This window comes from Typha angustifolia, chromosome 9 (genome assembly GCF_048772165.1).
Source record: "Typha angustifolia cultivar Huaian chromosome 9, ASM4877216v1, whole genome shotgun sequence".
Classification (NCBI taxonomy): Eukaryota; Viridiplantae; Streptophyta; class Magnoliopsida; order Poales; family Typhaceae; genus Typha; species Typha angustifolia.
The window spans coordinates 7739302-7759645 of record NC_133247.1 but is presented as its reverse complement, the minus strand read 5'-3'; the positions used below and the strand labels follow the sequence as shown (position 1 = coordinate 7759645).

General features: G+C 38.3%; 1 protein-coding gene across 3 annotated transcripts in view; it reads left to right on the top strand.

Moving 5' to 3' along the window:
* The first annotated feature begins 3946 nt into the window (after positions 1-3946).
* Positions 3947-20344, top strand: part of LOC140767753 (uncharacterized) — a 30797-nt gene continuing 14399 nt past the window's right edge. Inside the window, exons 1-6 of one of the 3 annotated variants that reach the window (XM_073107783.1) lie at positions 3947-4149; positions 11180-11501; positions 11575-11791; positions 11873-12410; positions 12488-12586; positions 17728-17877. In XM_073107783.1, coding sequence (XP_072963884.1) covers positions 4089-4149; positions 11180-11501; positions 11575-11791; positions 11873-12410; positions 12488-12586; positions 17728-17831 — 1341 coding nt within the window. In that variant the 5' untranslated portion in view covers positions 3947-4088 and the 3' untranslated portion in view covers positions 17832-17877. Of the gene's footprint in view, positions 4150-11179; positions 11502-11574; positions 11792-11872; positions 12411-12487; positions 12587-17727; positions 17878-20344 lie in introns of those variants that run through there. The other 2 variants (XM_073107782.1, XM_073107781.1) reach the window with 2 other exon arrangements.

Sequence of the window (20344 nt, the reverse complement as noted above, 5' to 3'; positions counted from 1 at the left end):
TTACACATGAAAAAAAAAATTAACAAATATGTTGCACGAAGAGTATAGTACGTTTCTACTCTTTCTATATTGAAATGAGGAGTATTCTCTTCGTTAGGCTAACTAACAGCACTTCCAAAATTTTGTCCATCCGTCAAAAATGACTAGATGATTTTTTGGTGCAAATAACCCAAAATCTATCAAATAAAAGTAGCTCAATTAAATCCAATCAAATCTATCAAATCTCACGTGGAAACTAATACTTAAATATAAAAAATATGAAATCTATTTAAAAATTCAAAGTTAGAGATTAAAATTTTAGAATAATTCCACTTAGAACTCCTAAATTATTATTATTTTCTATGTATATTTTCTAAAGCTTTGTTTACTGCATGCATCCCCTGATTCAATTTTTTTTAGTTTAAAAGTTAGTATAGTTAATATTTTTTAGTTCAAGGAGCGGACATGTGAATATTTTCTTAGTTTAGAAGTATATAGGTAAATAAAAAAATTCAGAGAATGTGTCAAAGACAGTAGTGACAATTTTCCTAAAATCTTTTCAAAAAGCTCCCCCTAGCTCCCCACCTCATGGATCTATCTGAATGACCATCCCAAAAGGGTGCAATGACACTTCTTTTCTAACCCAAATTGTTCTAACCTTGTAGCTTAGGCTTTTGTTTTCTATAGCTCTGTATTCCAATGAGTAACCAGTTTGTATGCTTGATGCTTTTTCTACTCTTTCCATATTTTCTTCCCAACATATACTCAAAGCTGATACAAATATCATGCATATGAAACCTATGAAAACATCAGTATGTGTCACAAGTAGTGAGAGGAATAAAACATTTAGAACTAGTATGACTTTTTATTATGCAATTATGACAAGTAGAAATATGAAAGTGATAAATATCACCGCTCTTTCCATGTAGGTAATATATGCACGGAGGCATTTTAACGGGACCGGTTTTCCTTATGATTTTTCTTTTAAGCTTCTAGACGGTGATTTAACTTGCGTGAAATAATTTAGATTCTAACTTTTTTGTCTTCTTAAGTAAGTTATCTCTAGAACTTGATTGCTCATAAATTTTGATTTCTATAAATCAAGTTTTATCCAAAAAATGTGCTCTTTCATATTTAAGAGAAAAGAAAAAGAGATAGAAATCTCTAATTTTTTATATAGGGTTATCTTCTCGTCCTGTGTTTTTTCAATCACAGCTCTAAGATCTTCAATTTGGTTTGAGAGGCACATCCTTTTGACATTCGCTGCTTTTAATTTTTATCGTCATCTTCATATTGGATTTTTTTCAATTTGTTTTTAATTTTTTATTATCATCTTCATATTGGATCTTTTTCAATTTGCTTTTAATTTTTATTGTCATCTTCATATTGAATTTTTTTTCAATTTGTATGATTTATAGAACAATTATTATAGGCAGTTTGAAGGTCGGTGCCTTTGTCCTCGTCATCCTCGCTATCTGATTGCTCACCTGTAAAAGATGTCTAATATTATTAGTAAATAACAAATAGTACATGCAATGTAGTTATCATAATTCTGGATTCTTATTCATTAAAATTATTAGAATCATCACAAAGTCACTTTCAATGCCTTGCCATTATTCTTTTTATTTCAACATTCTTTTACAAAGCGTCTATAACCATGACACTCAAAACACTTTCAATGCTTTGCCCTTATGTTATTCTTTGTGGTTTAATCTTCGGCTTAATCCCTTTTGGAGTAGGTGTTCTTCAAGTTCTTTCCTTTTCCACAGGTCTTTCATTTTGTGCTCCTTGTACTGGTGTTAGTATTCCTAAAATAAATAAATTTTTTTTCACAAATAAGGCAACTAATTCAAGATTAATTCCATCATTATAATTAATGTATTGCTTTTTGAGAGATGAAAGAGCTATAGCTTTTATCCTTTTAGAAAGTAAAATATGTGGACTCATAGTTTGCAAATTACCTATCAATTTGCAACATTGTTTAAAAAGTAAAATAAGTTTTTTTTGAAACATTTTTTAAAAAGTTTTTGTTTATTTAATTTATCCTAATTATTTTAAAACTATCTCTGATTAGTCTATATTAATTAAATAATAATTATAGAGACTTGGATACAAGAGAAAGAAAAGGATAACTAAGAGACAAGAAGAATAATAAGAAGCAACAATAAAGAAAAAGAACAAGAAGTAACATTAAAGAAGAAGAAGCATCACCATAAGAATAAAAGAGAAAAGTAATAATAAGAAGAAAAGTGTAAACATTATTTTGGTATTTAAACTATAAATTTCTAATTTAGCACAGTTTTAAAAAAATATTCAGAATATTATCATCTGACGTTCAAATATTATGAAACTGTTTGGATAAAATCGATGACATCATGATTTATAATTTTTGTTTTCATAGTTTTTTCAAGTTAGGAATTTATCTATGGCCAAATGAATAATTTCTATTTTAAGTAAGATATTATGAATTATAGTTAGAATTCCATACTTAAAAGTAGAATTTCGTACTTAAACTATAAATTATTCATTTCGCCATAGATAGATTTCTAATATGAAGAAACTCTGAATACAAAACTTATAGATGTAATCGATTTTATTCAATTAGTTTATTAATATTTGAAAGTTAGATAATTATCTTATTAATAATTTTTTAAAACTGTATTATATTAAAATTTTATAGTTTAAGTACTAAAACTATGTGAATCGTTCTTTTCTTTTTCTTCACCTTCTCTCTTTTAATAATTCTCATTCTTTTTTCCTAGGCAACTTTCTCTAATCACTATTAAATTAATACAGTAAAAAAATAATCAGAGATGGTGATAAAATAATTAAGATTAATTAAATAAACAAAAAATCTTTATCAATGTTTCAAAAATAAAACTTTATTGATGTTACAAATAAATTATAGTATCTGCTTTAAAAACTTTTGAATTATAGTTAGAATTTGGTACTTAAACTATTAATTATTTGTTCCATCGCAAATAGATTTCCAATCTGAATACAAAAGTTGTAGATTATAATGTCATCGATTTTATCCAATTAATTTTATAACATTTGGACATTTGATGATTATCTTCGAAATATTTTTCCAAAACTACATTGAAGTAGAATTTTGTAATTTAGGGATGAAAATTATGTAACCCATAACCTTTTCTTCTTCTTTTTATTCTTCTTTTATGCTGCTTCTTATAGTAATCACCCAAATAGTAAATAAAAAAAAATTTGCTGGGCATGAGGCCAACCACAGCGCATGCCGTGGCAACGGTGGAGGTGGGACCCGGCCCACGAGCCACTTTTCTCCATGTCGCGGCGACGCGTGAAGGTGGGACCTAGCCCACCGACCACTTTGACGTCACCGCGGGACCATCTCTCTCTCTCTCATTTTTTTTCTCTCTCATCCCCTCATTCTCTCGACCTCTCTTTTTCTCTCGGCCCAGCACCTACTAGGTTAAGGACTGTGTAGCTTTTTTTAAATATAAATATATATGTATATATATATATATGCATATTATTGATTACTATTTAAATTATAATTGATTGTGTTATTAGTTTTTTTTAGTTAACCTAATGTATTTAATTTATATGAATTAAATCTAATTATATTATAGTTAGTAAATAAATCTAATTATATCATGTTTAGCAAAATACCTACAACATAAATTACTATATTAATCCTAACTAGGTATAGTAATTATTAGGGTTATGTACATATATTCTTATGTAATTATTTTACAGTAACTTAATCTTATTTTCTTAATTATCAAAGAGAATAATAGATAGATAATTATGTTTTAAATACACTATTAGATAATATAATTATAGTTAATAAATAATAAAATAAATATAGGAATGAAGAGTATATGATTACAATGATAAATTATCTTTTAGCTGAGTTAATTTTAATTAATAAAAAGACTAACATTGTATGTTATAAATAATTTCAGATTCTAACCACACTGTTCAAAGATCCCATAGACTTAGCTATGGAGGCCCGATCGTTATCGCAGCTGCATGAACATTCGTAAAATTCCCGAAAAATTTTACAACACCCGTGACTCATACGAACTCCTTCTAACTCCGCCTCATTTTGTTCTTTCTCCTCCACACTCATGGCTGCTGCGCTCTCACCTGCTTCTCCTAAGCTCACCTTTCGGCACAGTGAGTTCATTGGTCTCTGTCTTCTTTTTCTCAGATTTGTGTGTGTGTGTGTGTGTGTTTGTGTGAGTTTGTGTGTGTGAATTTGACTCCCTAGAGTTAATATTAGCTGGAATGAACTTGGATACAAGGGTCCATCTATAGAGACCCATCCAGTCTTTACAAACACGATCGCTGATAGCTAGACTAGCGATCTTGCAATTTGATCTCCCAATTTGTTGTTCATTCACATAGGCCTAATTTACTGTATTTCTTTTGTAATTACAACTTCTATAAACGTTTATGTCCAATACGAACTGCCAAGATCTCATCTCAAGTACCGCAGATAAACTTCCGATTTGGGTTGATTCATACATTAGAAGCTTTTGAAGAGTTGAATTGCGTGGTCTCTTGTTTAAAATTCCTTAGTTCTATCCTTACTCACGAAACAGACATTAGACTGTAGCTGTTGGGTTTTCCCACCTTATGAAGATATTAGCCCAATTGACTTTGGAAATATTGATGGATTGATGCTAGATTTTCATGGATGGCAAATTCTCCTTGCGAGTTTGTTGGAGTATAAAATATAAAAACCATCGTTCTCTAACAGTTTTAGTTTTTCAAGTTACTGATGAGTTAACGGAGTTGAAGAAAGAGTAAGTTCGTCATGAAATATTGAAAATTTTCTCCTGTATCAAATATCAGACTCAATATGATCTCACAAGGTGGATACACAATGTTTCAGTGCCAATAAATTGGTTTGGACTCGCACATATTTAGGCATGAGAAATGCACACTTATGGGTTTGGACCATGGAAACTAGTTTTGGCCGATTCCGATCCAGGCAATGACAGGTTTCTGCTTGGTATTAGTTAGATTGGCCGATACCCGATCCGTTTTGGGTCAAGATTGATTGTATTGGCCGATTTCGACCCAAAATCAGGAGAGACAATAGAGAAAGAGAGGAGAGTGAGAGAAAGAGAGAGAATAAAGGAAGAAAATAGCGGATCTAAGGTTGTCGGAGGTCGACGGAGCCAAATCTATATCAGAAGATTTCGCCGAATGTTGATGGAGGCTGGAACTACATCGGAGAAGCATGGCTTGAGGGAGAGAGAGAGTGTGGGAGAGGAAGGGTGAGAGTGCTAGGGGAGAGAGAGAGTGAATCAGATAGGGAGAGAAGAGGTGGTCCGTGAGGGAGAAGGAGAGGATGAGGGAGAGAGTTTCTTTTAAAGGAGAGTTAATAAGAGAGAGAGTTAGTGGGGGAGAGAGTTTCATAAGAGAGACAGAGAGAGTTGGAGAGAAACTTTGATAAGAGAGAATTAGTGGGAGAGAAGGTAAGAATTTTTTTTATTTCACTTATGTAAGTGATCTCAGGTCTAAGTTCGGTGAACCCAACTTCCATACAATAGAGTTGAAGGACAACTGTATAGCTAAGATCTAAGGGCAAATGTGTGTTGCTCTTGTGGATCCAAGTCCTGTGTCCTGCCTGTCCTTCGTAGGCGGGCTAGCTGTTCCCGATAAAAAGTTTTAAAGGTTTAGCATCTGCACAAGAAAAGCTATCATTCGTAGCATGTAAGGTGTTGAAAATAAGACCAGTTAATGCCTCCTAAGAAAGTACCGCTTCTTTCGAAAAGGTATTGTGCAGATGCAAAGACAAGTCGAGGGAGAGAGAGTGTGATGGGTAGAAAAGGGGAGAGAGATAGAGATTGAAAAAATAATATTTATTTTTTCATTTTTAGACTTTATATATGAATAATTTATTTTTATATCTTATTATTATTATTTTTAAAAAATTTACAATCTTTCTATATTTTAAAAGTTATTTTAAAATACAAGCCGATATGGACAGCCGATACATATTGTTTTTTCAGACGGTTGACCTTGATCCTGATTCCGAAACTTGGAATCTTGGTTTGGACTTACCAATGTTGTTCTTTTCTCTCTACACCTCATGCATGTCTAATCTAATTAAAGAAGAGGTTTTAGGATAAGTGAGTGAGGAGGGCTGTCATGTACAGGTGGTAACTAATATAATCAAGGATTTTCCTAATTTTATTTCACATGTGGCCTAAAGTCTAGACCAGTTCAGAAGCTATGTATGTCAATTGCACATGCAACGTTCATCGTTTTGTTTCTCATGGGCAAATTCTTAATCCATTCTAGCTTTTAAGACAAAATTCAGATTTTAGCGTAGGATCATCATTCTCTTTCCAACGTCAATGTCTCTTTCCTTTCTTTTCTTCTCTTTTGATTTGTTCACTCTTTTCTATTTTTCATTTTATACTTGTTCAGATATTCTTCCTTCTACATTAGATTCTAGTTCGTGAAGATCTTTTACTGTGCTGTTATGGAATCATTGAATTTCTTCAATCCATTAAAATCTAGCTTCCTAGAAATTATTGCAACTTAAACAAATAACAGCAGGTACAAATCTTCTTTTTATCATTGATAAGAATTAAGTTAGTTTGTGTGTTGATTATGTGATAGGAAGTAGATTGTTACGGCTCTAACAGCTTCATAGGCGTAGGAAACTTCAAGCCACCCTGCGGTTCCGTTGCAATCTAGCAGTCCGAGACACGGCTATGTGAATCTCCCAAGGCTGGAGATTTAGTGATTACTAATCTGCAATAGTGAACAAATGAAAATAAAAAAATACAACCGCTCAACACGGGGATATACTCACCTTCGATGACTTACCAAAGGAGGGGGAAGGAAGGCCTCTTCCCCTCTTGAGGAACATGTTCTACCAGGTTATTTAGCAAGGGTATAGTTTATCAGCTTTCTCATGAAGCATAGTTTGATGATCCAAGCTCAAGAAAATGATAGACTTCTATTAAGAGAAATTAAGACGTGCAGCATACAAATATACAAAATACAAAATGACTTGTTTTGTTTAATTATCCTCGTTACATTTATTAGATAAATCTTTTCAATGCCAAACAGAATTGTGTCGCTCTAATTATCGAAGAGTTCTAGGGGATTGTTTATAGATTTAATGTAATTTTAATACAAAAGTTTGAAAACAGTAGAATTTCTAAATTATTTATAGATATATGTTTTCTCGATCTTTATTAAGCCACCTCATTATTCTTGCCGAGCGATTTGGAGCAAAAAGCCCTTCAAATTTTCAATTGGCAAAAATAGGCCCCTCTATTATTGAATTGCAAATTCAAGCATTTTTTATTGATTTAGACTAATTTACCGTTTCTCTAACCAATCCAACCGTTTAATTTCGATGCATACATTATTAAAAATTAGAGCGTATTTTTTCATAAACAATACGCGTAAATTATATAGGTGATACATGATGTTTTTTTTTAAATCTTGATACGTACATCGTTGAAAGTTGCAGCGTATATTTTGCATAGGCAATATGTATAAATTATATATGTGATGTATGTTTTTTTTTGAAATCTCCATACGCAGATTGTTAAAAAATTGAGCTTATATTTTGTATAGGTGATGCATATACGTTACATAAATAATGCGTGACGTTTTTTTTAGGGCACGATAGTCTTCTTGGAATTTGTTGGGGTTAAATTAATAAAAAATGCCCGAAATTACAATTTGATAATGAGGGGCCTATTTATGCCAATTAGAAAACTAAAAGACTTTTTGTTGTCAATCACCCCATCCTGCCATATCATAATTTTCCTTATCTCTTCTCTCCTCACCCATTTTATCAACCCCACCCAACTCTTTTCCTCTCCTGTCCTCCTCCCCTTATTCCAAACCCGCAGTTATCTTTCTCCTCTCCTTTCCCTTCTTGTTCCACCACCACCACTATGCTCCTCCGATGTGTGATTTTGGAGGGGCCAAGGAGAGAAGAGGAAGAGGTTGGTTGGGGTAGCGTATGGAGAATGTGGTTTTAGTTGGGGGAGATGGAAGAGTGGTGAAGAAGACGATGATGTAACGGAAATGGATGAGGTGTCAAATAAAAAGGAGAGAGAAAAGCTAGATCTTTAAATAATTTGAAAGTGCTACAAAATTTTCAATTTTGTATCAAAATAATATGAAATTCCAAAGAAAAGTCACTTTAGGTTTTTTTGATCGATGAAAATTGAGTCTAATGAGGGACCATTGGGTTTAACTGCTCTTTTCTAGGATATCAAGATAAGTTTTGCCAAGTGCTAACAATAATAGTTGACATGGGTGCTTCATTGATTGATTGCCAAGGCGTGATATGCTGTTTCTTAGTTCAATGCTTAAGAAGTTACATGTTTCTCCAGAACTCCATAAGAGTTGAATATGTGATTAGAGAGCATAGGAAATCTCTCATCTGCAGAGGGCATAACTGTCACGACCCGAAATAAGAATCATGACCGGCCATGCACCTTAATATGCTTGAGATACACGAAGTCTTATTAATACTTCCCAAGCGTACGATGGCAAAAAAAAAAAAAAAAAAAAAAACGAAGAAGATCTGCTTTATAAAATTTAAACTAATTGCAATGATTATAAAACAATGTCATTATTTTTGAGTCTCTAAACAAAATAAATTTAACTGCTAATCTAAGCATAAAATTCAAAAGAGCGGAAAAGTAAATAGGTGGATCCTAAGTGGAGATGGAGTCCGGGTACATTTCGCTCAGTCGCCACGCTGACTATTACCTGAGATAGATAAATAAATAAAAGAAAACAAATCCATAAGCCAACAACTATAGCTCAGTGAGTGGAATCCACTCAAAAACCAAATAATTTCTAAATTATATTAATGTTTGAATAAAATTAAACTAAATTAATAATATTCATAACAATTTACAATAGGCATGCTCTTTAAATAATGACAATAATAACAATAGTGAGTCATAACTTGTAACCTTGCATAGTTTCAACATATTAATATCTTTTCAATATTTGTACTGTCATATGTCTTAATGGGTCTATACCCTGTGGATCCACATCAACTAGAAGTTACCTCGAGATGACGCTCGGGACTTTTCTTCATAGCTGATTCAGTTATGATCATCAGATGGTATCACTATGTGATCAACACACTCTGTTTTTCTCACTAACCGTTGAGAGAAGTTAGAGTCACTTATGAAATTTCTCATTCATCCTAGGATTGATCCCTAACCTCGCCAGAGTCACCTAAGAAAGTCACCGCAGTGATCTGATTTAGGACTTTCTCCTGGACTTCCAGATAGACTTGAATCATCATGGAAAATCGTAAGCGATTTATATCGGGACTATTCTCTAAGTCGTACCAATACTAGTCTCATTTTTTCTTTTCACTAAAATTTAATATTTGCACAAAGTATGGTGATGCGCTATATAATGATTAAATGCACACAGAAAATATAACAATTAAATTTTTACACATAAAGATGAAATAAATAAATTTACACACAGAAAATTTACATGGTCTGACAAGGTACGAAATGTAATAAAAATAAATATGTGAGTGAACCCACTCACCTGAGTCTAGACAAGACAACTGAATCTCAAATCCCTAGCTCACGTGTTAGAAATCACCACCTTTAATAATAAATAACAATAACATTTTTAAATAAAAAAAATTAAAATTTTTCTACAATTTAACTCAAAAATTAATAATTTAGGTCAAAATAAGCCCAAATCAGTTAGACTGGGCTGCAGTTGACCCACAGCCCACCTAACCAACACTTAAATGAATTGGGCCTAAGGCTCAATTTAATTAACTAATAGAACCGGGTCGGGTTCCTTGGATTCGGATCCAACTCGACCCGAATCCAAAAACATAAAGGGAGAAGGCCCGAGTTTGCCTTCTCCAAACCGAAGGGAATCGAAGGGCGAGAGAGAGAAAGAGAGAGAGAAAGAGAGATGTCGGCGGTCACTGCCGACGACGATCCCTCGGCCGCACCCTAACCTCCCCGACACTCTTGTGACCCAGTAGACCATGAGAGGTGGAAGAGGAACCGTAGATGACGGTCGACAGCTTGACTCCATGGCCGGCGGCCATGGAGTCGTCTCTTCCACACATTGAGCCATGAAGACTTCAGGGAAGCGTGCCTGCGACACGAGGTCGACGATGCGAGGCTTTGGCACACGAGCAACAGCGACCTGAAGCCGCCGGCGAAGCCGAAATCCCACAAATCAGGTATTTTTGTTCTAACCTATTAAACTAAAAGTAAAATTGAGGGGTGGGAGAAGGTTTACCAAGGAGTTACGTGGTGGTCTCCGATGGCTTCGATGGCACTCTGGCAGGTCGATTCCATGGCGTGACTCCGACGGTGAGAAAGAAGAATGCAAAGGAGGAGAGGAAGAAGAGAGGAGGCAGAGGGGGATTAAGGGGGGAGAGAAAAATTAGGGTTTAATTTATAGGGCAAAGATCCAAATCTGAATTAGATTTGGATTCCATGAGATTTTCTGTTGCGCCTCGTTGCGTGCCAGAGAGGGAGAGGGGAGGGGGTTGCACATGCAGAGCACGTGCACCCTCCTCTCAAACTTTTTTTTTTTCTCTGGTTCTCACAATAACAGAAGGAGATCCTCTCTGGGTTTATCCATGTTTTGCAAATCTTTATAGTCTGTGATGATAATTGTATTCTGTTCCTGTTGGCAATTAAGATTAATATTTGGTCATCCCAATTCCCAACATTAACCTATGTGATCAGATACAATTTTGGTTCTGAATGAATCAGATATATAATCATATTACTATACGAAAAAGTCGTTTAGATTGAAATGCAACTCATTCGAATTGTCATTTCTGCTTAAACAAAATTGAGGTGTCAAGCTATCATTCTCATTAGGAGAGGCTGGTGACCCACAGAACACCTTTTATTTCAGTTGAAAGATGTTCCATAGGACAACAAAATTTCTTCCTTTTTCATAATTTATTTGCTGCCTGTCTATTGTTATGCCGATTCATGTGTACAAACTGCCATAATATATTTTCTGAAGAATATTTTCTGTTATTTATTTCTATTTTGGTTTTAGTGTTCTTTAGTATAGTCTCATGCATGAGAATCCAAATGAATATTAGTGTTCTTTAGTATAGTCTTATGCGTGGGAATCCATATGAATATTTATGCAGTTTTACATACATAAAGTGAAGAATCTGAACTTCTCTCTGTTTACTTTTTAGGTCCTGACAAACAGTCAATTTCATTTACACTAAAGCTGCAGCATGTGTTGCATAAGAGCCACTGGTGTCCGAGGGCCAGTACAAATTCTGGTGATGTAAAGGTGGAAATCCCAAAACAATGGTATAATCTTGTGCCAGACCTTGCAGTGAAACCTCCTCCACCTCTGCATCCAAAGACTCACAAGCCACTGAATCCTGAAGATTTATCTCCACTTTTCTCAGATGAGTTGATTAAGCAAGAGATAAGCAATGAACAATACATCAGTATCCCTGATGAAGTTATTGATGTATACAGGCTTTGGCGTCCAACGCCTCTTATCAGGTTTGTATTGTAAATTGTAAATTTTCATTGTTAAAAGGGAAACTGTAGGATTATCTTGACAAATGGACTGCAGGGCTAAGAGACTTGAGAAATTGCTTGAAACACCTGCTAGAATTTACTACAAGTATGAGGGTACTAGTCCAGCTGGATCACATAAACCCAATACTGCAGTTCCCCAAGCATGGTATAATGCTCAACAAGGTGTGAGAAGTGTTGTGACAGAAACTGGTGCTGGTCAATGGGGTAGCTCTTTGGCCTTCGCATGCAGCCTTTTTGGTCTGAATTGTGAAGTAAGTCAATTAGGTTGCCACAAAAGAGTGCTTCCTTTATGAGGATTGATACATAAGTACAGTTTTCAATGTTGTTTGTAGGTCTGGCAGGTGCGTGCATCATATGATCAGAAACCTTACCGGAAACTGATGATGCAAACATGGGGTGCCAAAGTTCACCCATCACCTTCCAGCCTTACTGATGCAGGAAAAAAGATCCTTCAATTGGATCCTTCAAGTCCTGGAAGTTTAGGAATAGCAATTTCAGAGGCTGTAGAAGTAGCAGCGACACATGATGACACCAAGTACTGTTTAGGGAGTGTTCTGAACCATGTGTTGCTACACCAGACTATCATTGGTCAGGAGTGTCTGCAACAGATGGACACAATTGGTGAGACACCAGACATCATCATCGGCTGTACTGGTGGTGGGTCTAATTTTGGTGGACTCGTATTCCCTTTCATTCGCGAAAAGCTGGAAAGAAAAATAAATCCAGTTATTAGAGCTGTGGAGCCTGCAGCATGCCCATCGCTTACTAAAGGTGTTTATATGTATGATTATGGTGATATAGCAGGGATGACACCGTTGATGAAAATGCACACTCTTGGGCATGATTTTGTTCCAGATCCAATACATGCAGGTGTGAATTCTTGAGATGGTATTTAGTTCTTGTTGTTGTTTATTTGTTCTTTGTTGAATAACCAGTTCAATGTGCAGGTGGTCTTCGCTACCATGGAATGGCTCCACTTATCTCACACATTTATGAACTGGGACTTATGGAAGCTATTGCAATTCCTCAGACTGAATGTTTTCAAGGTAACTAACTGCTAGCTATTCTTCATAAATTGATAACAAAAACAAAAACAAAAACAAAAAATCAGTTATTTTCTTCATTTATCTAAGTTTCTGCTTGTTAGAGAATAAAAGAATAAAAGTAGAGAAAGTGTTTCGTTAACATGGTATTATAGCATGAGGTCTTGGGTTGAAACCTTCTAGGCCTATATATCGTTCAAAGTATAAAAGCTTCACCTATTTAATTCAAACCAACTTCTTGGCTTATTAAAAATTTCTCAAGACTAGGAGTGAGGGGGACCGTTAAGAATATAAAAGAATAAAAACATTGTTCCCTATCAACCAAGGTTCGAAATTCCCTCATTAGGAGCTCTTCTGATGAAGAAATTGAAGCAGCTATCAGGTGTCTAGGACCCGACAAAGCTCTTGGACCTGACAGTTTCAATGTGAGGTTCTATCACTCCTTTTGGGACAATTTGAAGCCTGCTATTTGCCTAACTTTCAAAAAAAATTCTCCTCTAGAATTTTGGAGCCTGTCATAAATCACTCCAGCATTGTCCTTATTGCAAAAAAACAAGAGGCTCTTTCAGTAGGCGACTACTGGCCGATTAGTCTTTGCAATGTCATCTACAAAGCTATTGCCAAGATTATAACTCAAAGAATGAAACCCCTTCTCTCTAGCATAATCTCTCAAGTTCAGTCTGTCTTTATCCCTAGAAAGCAAATAGTAGATAATCAAATCATCGCTCAAGAGATGGTAAATTTCTTAAAGTCCTCCAAGAGCAATGTCAGTTCTTTCATGCTCAAAGTTGATCTATCAAAAGCCTTTGATAGGATGGAGTGGGGCTTTCTGGGGGACTGTTTAAGGCTCCATAGTTGCCCATCACAGTTAATCAAGCTGATAGTTGGCTACATCTCTTCTGTCACTTTCGAGGTTATCTTAAATGGAAAACCTAGCACCCATCTTGCCTAGCCGCGGTCTTTATCAAGGTTGTCCCCTGTCTTTCTTTCTTTTTTTTGTTTATCATTGGCTCCAATTTCCTTTCTCTCCTTCTACTTGAGGTGCAAAAGCTGAAACTGTACAAAGGCATAAAACCGGCTAGAAGTGGACCTGTCTTAATGCATCTTCTCTTTGCGGATGACCTGCTTATTTTCGGCAAAGCTAGTGCAAAAGAGGCAGAACAACTAAACTCAATTCTAGCAAAGTATAGTGCAATCTCTGGCCAAGAACTTAATATGGAAAAGTTCGCCATTATGTTTAGCCGACGAGCCTCCCCTCAAAGTCGGGCTGAGATGTTTCAAATCTTCAACGCCAAAGCTCTCTCTCGGTGGGTGACAAGCACCTCGGCAACCCGCTTTGGACCTGTCGATCAAAACTTAAAGTGCTCGGCTTCATTCTGGACAAGGTGAAAGCCAAGCTTGCAGGCTAGAAGTTGAGGATCCTATCGCAAGCTGGAAGAACAGTTCTGGTAAAATCAATCTTAAGTGCTATCCCGGTGTTCTTCATGTTTGTTGTTACCTATCCCAAAGTTCTCATAAAAGAGATTACCTCAGTTATGAGGAAGTTTTGGTGGTCCCACGACCAGGGTTCAAAGCCTTTTCACCTCAGGTGCTGGGATCTTCTCTGTAGGCCGCTCTGATACGATCTCCCCTTAGGCTAAGGTTCGATCTCTTCTAATTCTTTGATCTAGACTAGATCTGGTACGAAACTTTGTAATAAGATTCTAAAAGATGTCGCCGTCGGATCGGTGTGAAATTTGGATATGTTGTAGCCCCCCAAAAAAGAGCTTTCCAACAAATCAAGTTTTAGACGAATCGAATGTGGGGATCTCGAGATATCGTCCGATTAGTAGACGAACATCAGGGGTTTGATCAAGATCCGTGGATGGAAGTATGAGATCCTAGATGGTGGTGGTTGGTGGAGGACCGACGTTAATGGGGTGGCACCGGTGAAAAGTGGTGGTGGAAGGGTTATGGTTGATGGAAGGGTTAGGGCAAGTGTTGGATAGATTGGAAAAAGGGGGAGGAGAGGGTCGCCCCTAAGGGTCTAGGGTGATTGGTCGGTCGAGGGAGGTTAGAAGCGGTGTCGCCGGGGATTGAGAGAACGAGAGCGAAGAAGATGAAGGAGGCAAGGCAAAACTCAATTCTTTAATAATGATTTTCTGGTTGCCATCCACATCCTTTAGAGGCTAACCAAACAATTCAAAATTAACCCTAAATAATATATTTTCGCCGACTGCGTTCGACGCAAAATCGCCAACTCCCGTCTTTCTTCCAAACTAGCAGCACCGGTGATGAGTAGGCACTTTTACTCTGTTGAATAATCCCTTGCTCGAGCATTTCCATCACCAATTTACTGATCTCTTTCTTCTGGATATGCGAGTACCGATAGGGTCGGACATTTGCTGGTTCAGCCCCCGGAATGATCTGGATGAGATGGTCGTGCCGATGGGTCGGCGGTAGTCCTGGGGGTTCCTTGAAGAGATCCTGGAACTCCTGCAGCAGCTCTTGCATGTCAGCGGCTATTTTCCTTGGTGATGGATGTTCTGGTTCAGCAACAGCTATTTGCGATAGTAGAGCTCGGTCCCCTACACAAGGAAAGCCCACAAGTGGTTGCAATGTCGGCCCTTGCCGCGGTTGATTTCCATCCAGCAGCACCTTTCGACCATTCCTCCGAAATGTCAGTGTAAGGCTTGAGAAATCAAATGTTACGGGTCCCAAGCTTTGAAGCCATTGAGTCTCCAAAATAATGTCGGCACTTCGTAAGGCCAACGGATAAGGATCCAATGTGAAAGTTTGGCCTTGCACCTTCAATTCCACACCTCCACAAATAAAATCTGCTCGCAATGTGGTGCCATCTCCAATCGTCACATCGAACCCTTCCGTGGGTTTCGACTCGAGCCCAATCTTCCTAAGGAGCCTCTTGTCAATAAAGTTGTGGGTGGACCGGGTGTCAATCAAGATTCTCACTGTGGTTTTCTTGACTACACCGTTCACCCGCAAAGTCTTTGGTGCAGCTGTCCCTGAATAGACGTGGAGGGAGATTTCGGCTATCATGTCCCCCATGGGTTGCTCAGCTACTTCTCCTTGATGTCCAGCTACACCTTCATCTTCATCTACAATCTCGTCCTTAGCCTCCTCCAATCAGTCGGTTAGCATCACCGATCCCATCAGTTTAGCACAGCGATGCCCGGGCACAAACTTCTCATCACAACGAAAGTATAGGCCTTTGGCCCTTTGTTCCTCCACTTGAGCAGGTATGAGTGCTCGTGTCAGAACCAGAAAAAAAAATAATAATAATAATTCGGGGTTGAGAGAGGAGGGTGCACGTGCTCTACACGTGCAGCCCCTCCCCTCTCCCTCTCCGGCACGCGACGAAGCGCAGAACAAAAAAAAAAAGAAAAAAAAATTTCATCTAATCCTAATCGGATTAGATTTGATCCTCTTCTAAACTATAAATTAATAAACCCTAATTCTCTCTCTCAACCCCCCGGCCTTCTCCTTCGTTTTCTTTCTTCTCACCGTTGGAGTCGTCGCTGTGGAATCGGATCGCCGGAGCACCGCCGGAGCAATCAAAGACCACCATACGACGCGTCGGTAAGCCCTCTCCCACCACTCAAAATTAATTTCAGTTTAATAAGGTAAAACGAAAATACCTAAAATTAGAGTTCTCGGCTTCATCGGCAAATCAGGCCGGCCGATGGCTTCGGGTCGCAACCGCATCGTCACCGGAAGCTTCGTGCTCCAAGCCCGGTGTCGGTGATGTCTTCTAGGGAGCCCTCGTGGCTCCCATCGGCGTCGGCCGTTCGTGGTGGGTTCTCTTCCACTTAGAGAGAGAGAGAGAGAGAGAGCCGAGAGGTTGAGGGTGGTCGTGAACTGCCGCCGACGGGGGGTCACCGGCGGTCACCCTCTCCCTTGATCCCCTCTTCTCGCGTCGGTTGTGAGAAAGGAGAATATGGTTGGTTGGGCTCAGGTTTAACTCGAGCCAACCTTTTTTTTTTGTTTAAGTTCGAGTTCGGGTCGGGTTTGGATTTCGGATCCACGGACCCGACCTGAATTGGTTAATTTGGATGGGCTGCGGGTTGGCCCGTAGCCCAATCCATTTTCTTGGCTGGGCCTTGGCCCAGCCCGATTGGCCTATTCTTTTGGATTGGGCCGGGCCAGAAGTAGCCCAGCCCAATCCAATGGGTAATTAAACCTATTTTAGTTCTTTTTAGTTTTTAAATTTTAAAAATAGTGATATTATTCAATTTAAAATTTTGATTATTATTTATTATTAAAGGTGGTGATTTTAGTACGTGAGTTAAACATTTGAGATTTCGGTTGTTTTGCTTAGACTCAGGTGAGTGGGTTCACTCACATATTTATTTTATTATATTTCATACCTTGTCAGACCCTATAAATTTTCTGCGTGCAAATTATTTATTTCACTTTTACGTGCAAAAATTTAATTGTTACAATTCCTGTGTGCAAAAATTTAATTGTTATATTTTCTGTGTGCATTTAATCATTATACTCAGTGCATCATCATACTTTGTGCAAATATTAAAATTTGTGAAAAGAAAAATGAGACTAGTATTGGTACGATTTAGAGAACAGTCCCGATATAAATCGCTTACGATTTTCCATGGTGACTCTAGTTTATCTGGAAGTCCAGGGGAAAGTCCTAAATCAGATCACTGCAGTGACTTTCTTAGGTGACTCTGGCGGGGTTAGGGATCAGTCCTAGGATGAATGAGAAATTTTATAGGTGACTCTAACTTCTCTCAACGGTTAGTGGGAAAGACAGTGTGTTGATTATATAGTGATACTATCTGATGATCATAACTGGATCAGCTATGAAGAAAAGTCCCGAGCGTCATCTCGAGATGACTTCTAGTTGATGTGGATCCACAGGGTTTAGACTCATTGAGACATATGACAGTATAAATATTGAAAAGATATTAATATGTTGGAACCATGCAAGGTTACAAGTTGACTCTATTGTTATCATTGTTATTATTTAAAGAGCATGCTTATTACAAATTATTATGGATATTGTTGCTGTTAGTTTAATCTTTTTCAGCATTAATATGATTTAAATTGGTTTTTGAGTGGATTCCACTCACTGAGCTATAGTTGTTGGCTCATGGATTCTATTTTTTTTATTTGTTTATCTATTTCAGGTAATAGTCTGCGGGCGACTGAGCGAGATGTACCCGGACTCCACCTCCACTTAGGATTCACCTATTTATTTTTTCGCTCTTTTAGATTTTATGTTTTAGATTAGAAATTTTATTTATTTAGTTTAGAGACTCAAAAACATTAACATTGTTTTATTTTTATTGCAATTAGTTTTAAAAATTTAATAAAACACATTTTTATTTTATTTATTTATTTTGCCATCGTACACATACCTCTAGGTGCGTACTTTACATCTTGGGATAGCTTTAAGGTCTGCTCGAGGAGGCACCATCGCAGCAGCGGTTCTTGGTACTCCAGTAATATTTCTCATCGCTATGGTTGGTTGAGCTTGATTGCAGCTTCCTTGGCTCGTCCAACTTTGTTTAAGGGGTAACTTCATGGCTCTATGTTTGTCTTTCATGAGCACTGCATCTTCGAAGGCCTCCTTTAAGGTTCTAGGCCTTAAAGCCCTCACATCAGCTTGTATGTCTCTCTGCAGCCCGGAGATGAAGGTGCTGCGAAGTTGCTGATCCGTCCATTGGGGATGACACTTGCTACTTATCCTCTCAAATGCTTCTTGGTATGCCCCAACCGTGGTCTTTTGCACCATCTTTGAGAGGAGAGTATCGAAGTCTTCATGTCCCGACGCTCTAAATCGCCGTGTGATATCGGCACAAAAGTCAGCCCAAGTTTGGATAGCCTCAATGGCATTGGCTGCTCGAAACCAATGAAGCGCCGCATCTTCAAGGTGGAAGCTCGCAAGTGTCACCTTGTATTCTTTCGCCATACTTTGGTATGCGAAGAATTGCTTTGCCCTATACAACCAATTGATCGGATCGCCACCTTTGAACTTAGGGAATTCGAGATGCATGATTTGTCCACGGATGCCGTTGTCTCGTTCCGGATCATGTCCAAGTCCTTGTCTAATCGGAGGAGGATGCATCATGGAGGGTTGATGATCCCTCCTTTAGTTTTTATTAACTCGCTGTGGTTCCGGATCGTATTGACCCGCCTACGGATCTTGATATCCAAGGTGATCTCCATAGTGGTTCGCTCGTCGGATAGGTTCTCCTGCAACTGGGCCTGGTGTAACCATCCTTGTTTGCCTTTGCCCATAGGGTGGTGGCTGCAGCGGCTCTTGTGGTTGCAAATTCTGAACTGGTGGCGGTGGGTTTATGGAAGTGGACTCGCGTCGTAGGGTCGATGGTGCGTTTCTGTTCGCCATGGCTACCCTTGCCGCCCGTAATTTCCGCATCATCTCCATCATCATCTGGTTGTTGATGACCATTTGTTCGGAAAGAGACCCCAACATGGTTTGAACACTAGGTTCTTCCGTATTCCGATTAGATCGGGCGGTTCCGCGGGTGGAAGTCCCTGCAACCGTTTCCCCCTCCTTTATTGGGAGAATTTCTTTTTCATCATCTCGCTGTGCAGCCATGGCTCTGGTTGTCGTCATAGGAAGCGCGTGTACGAGGAACGGTGGCTCTGATACCAGCTTGATTCGATCTTCCCTTAGGCTAAGGTTCGATCTTTTCCAATTCTCTGATCTGGACTAGATCTGACACGGAACTTTGTAATAAGATCTTGAAAGATGTTGCCGTCGGAATTTGGATATGTTGTAGCTCCAGAAAAGAGCTTTCCAATAAATCAGGTTTCAGGCGAATCGGATGTAGGGATCTTGAGATATCGTCCGATTAGTAGACGAATGTTAGGGGGTTTAATCAGGATCCATGGATGGAGGTACGAGATCCTAGATGGTGGTGGTTGGTGGAGGATCGGCGTTAATGGGGTGGCACCAATGAAAAGTGGTGGTGGAAGGGTTATGGTTGATGGAAGGGTTAGGGCAAGTGTTGGATAGATTGGAAGAAGGGGGAGGAGAGGGCTACCCCTAAGGGTTTAGGGTGATTGGCCGGTCGAGGGAGGTTAGAAGCGGCGTCGCCGAGGATTGAAAGAATGAGAGTGAAGAAGACGAAGGAGGCAAGGCAAAACTCAATTCTTCAATAATGACTATTTGGTTGTCATCCACATCCTTTAGAGGCTAACCAAACAATTTAAAATTAACCCTAAACAATACATTTTCACCAACCACGTTCGAACGCGCTCGATCGCGTTCGAACGCACCGAGTTCGCTATTCTCTGGATTTGCAAACGCGATGCAGTCATTCGAACACATGACCGAATGCGCCTGTTTCCCATTTCTCTGAATTTGGGAACGCGATGTAGGCATTCATAGCGCATTCAAACGCACAATGCACACTCTTACAACTACGTTCACAACCGTGTTCACAACCACGTTCGAACGCACTCCACCTGCGTTTGAATCCGACTTACAAAAAACTTATTTTCTTAGAAATTAAATATTAAAATAAGATACAAAGACACTCCTAAAGTGTATCCATGCTCGAGACGACATCGGTGAAGTCCGAATCGTATCACGCTCAACCTCGGGGGTTTGGGCTTTAGAAACCTCGAAATGGTTAATAACAGCTTACTTCTCAAACTAGCATGGAGAATGATATCCGAGCCACAGTGTCTGTTGGTGCAACTTCTAAAACCGAAATATTTTTCAAACTGTTCCTTCTGGGAAGCAAAATTGGCGCCCCTGTCTTCTTGGTTGTG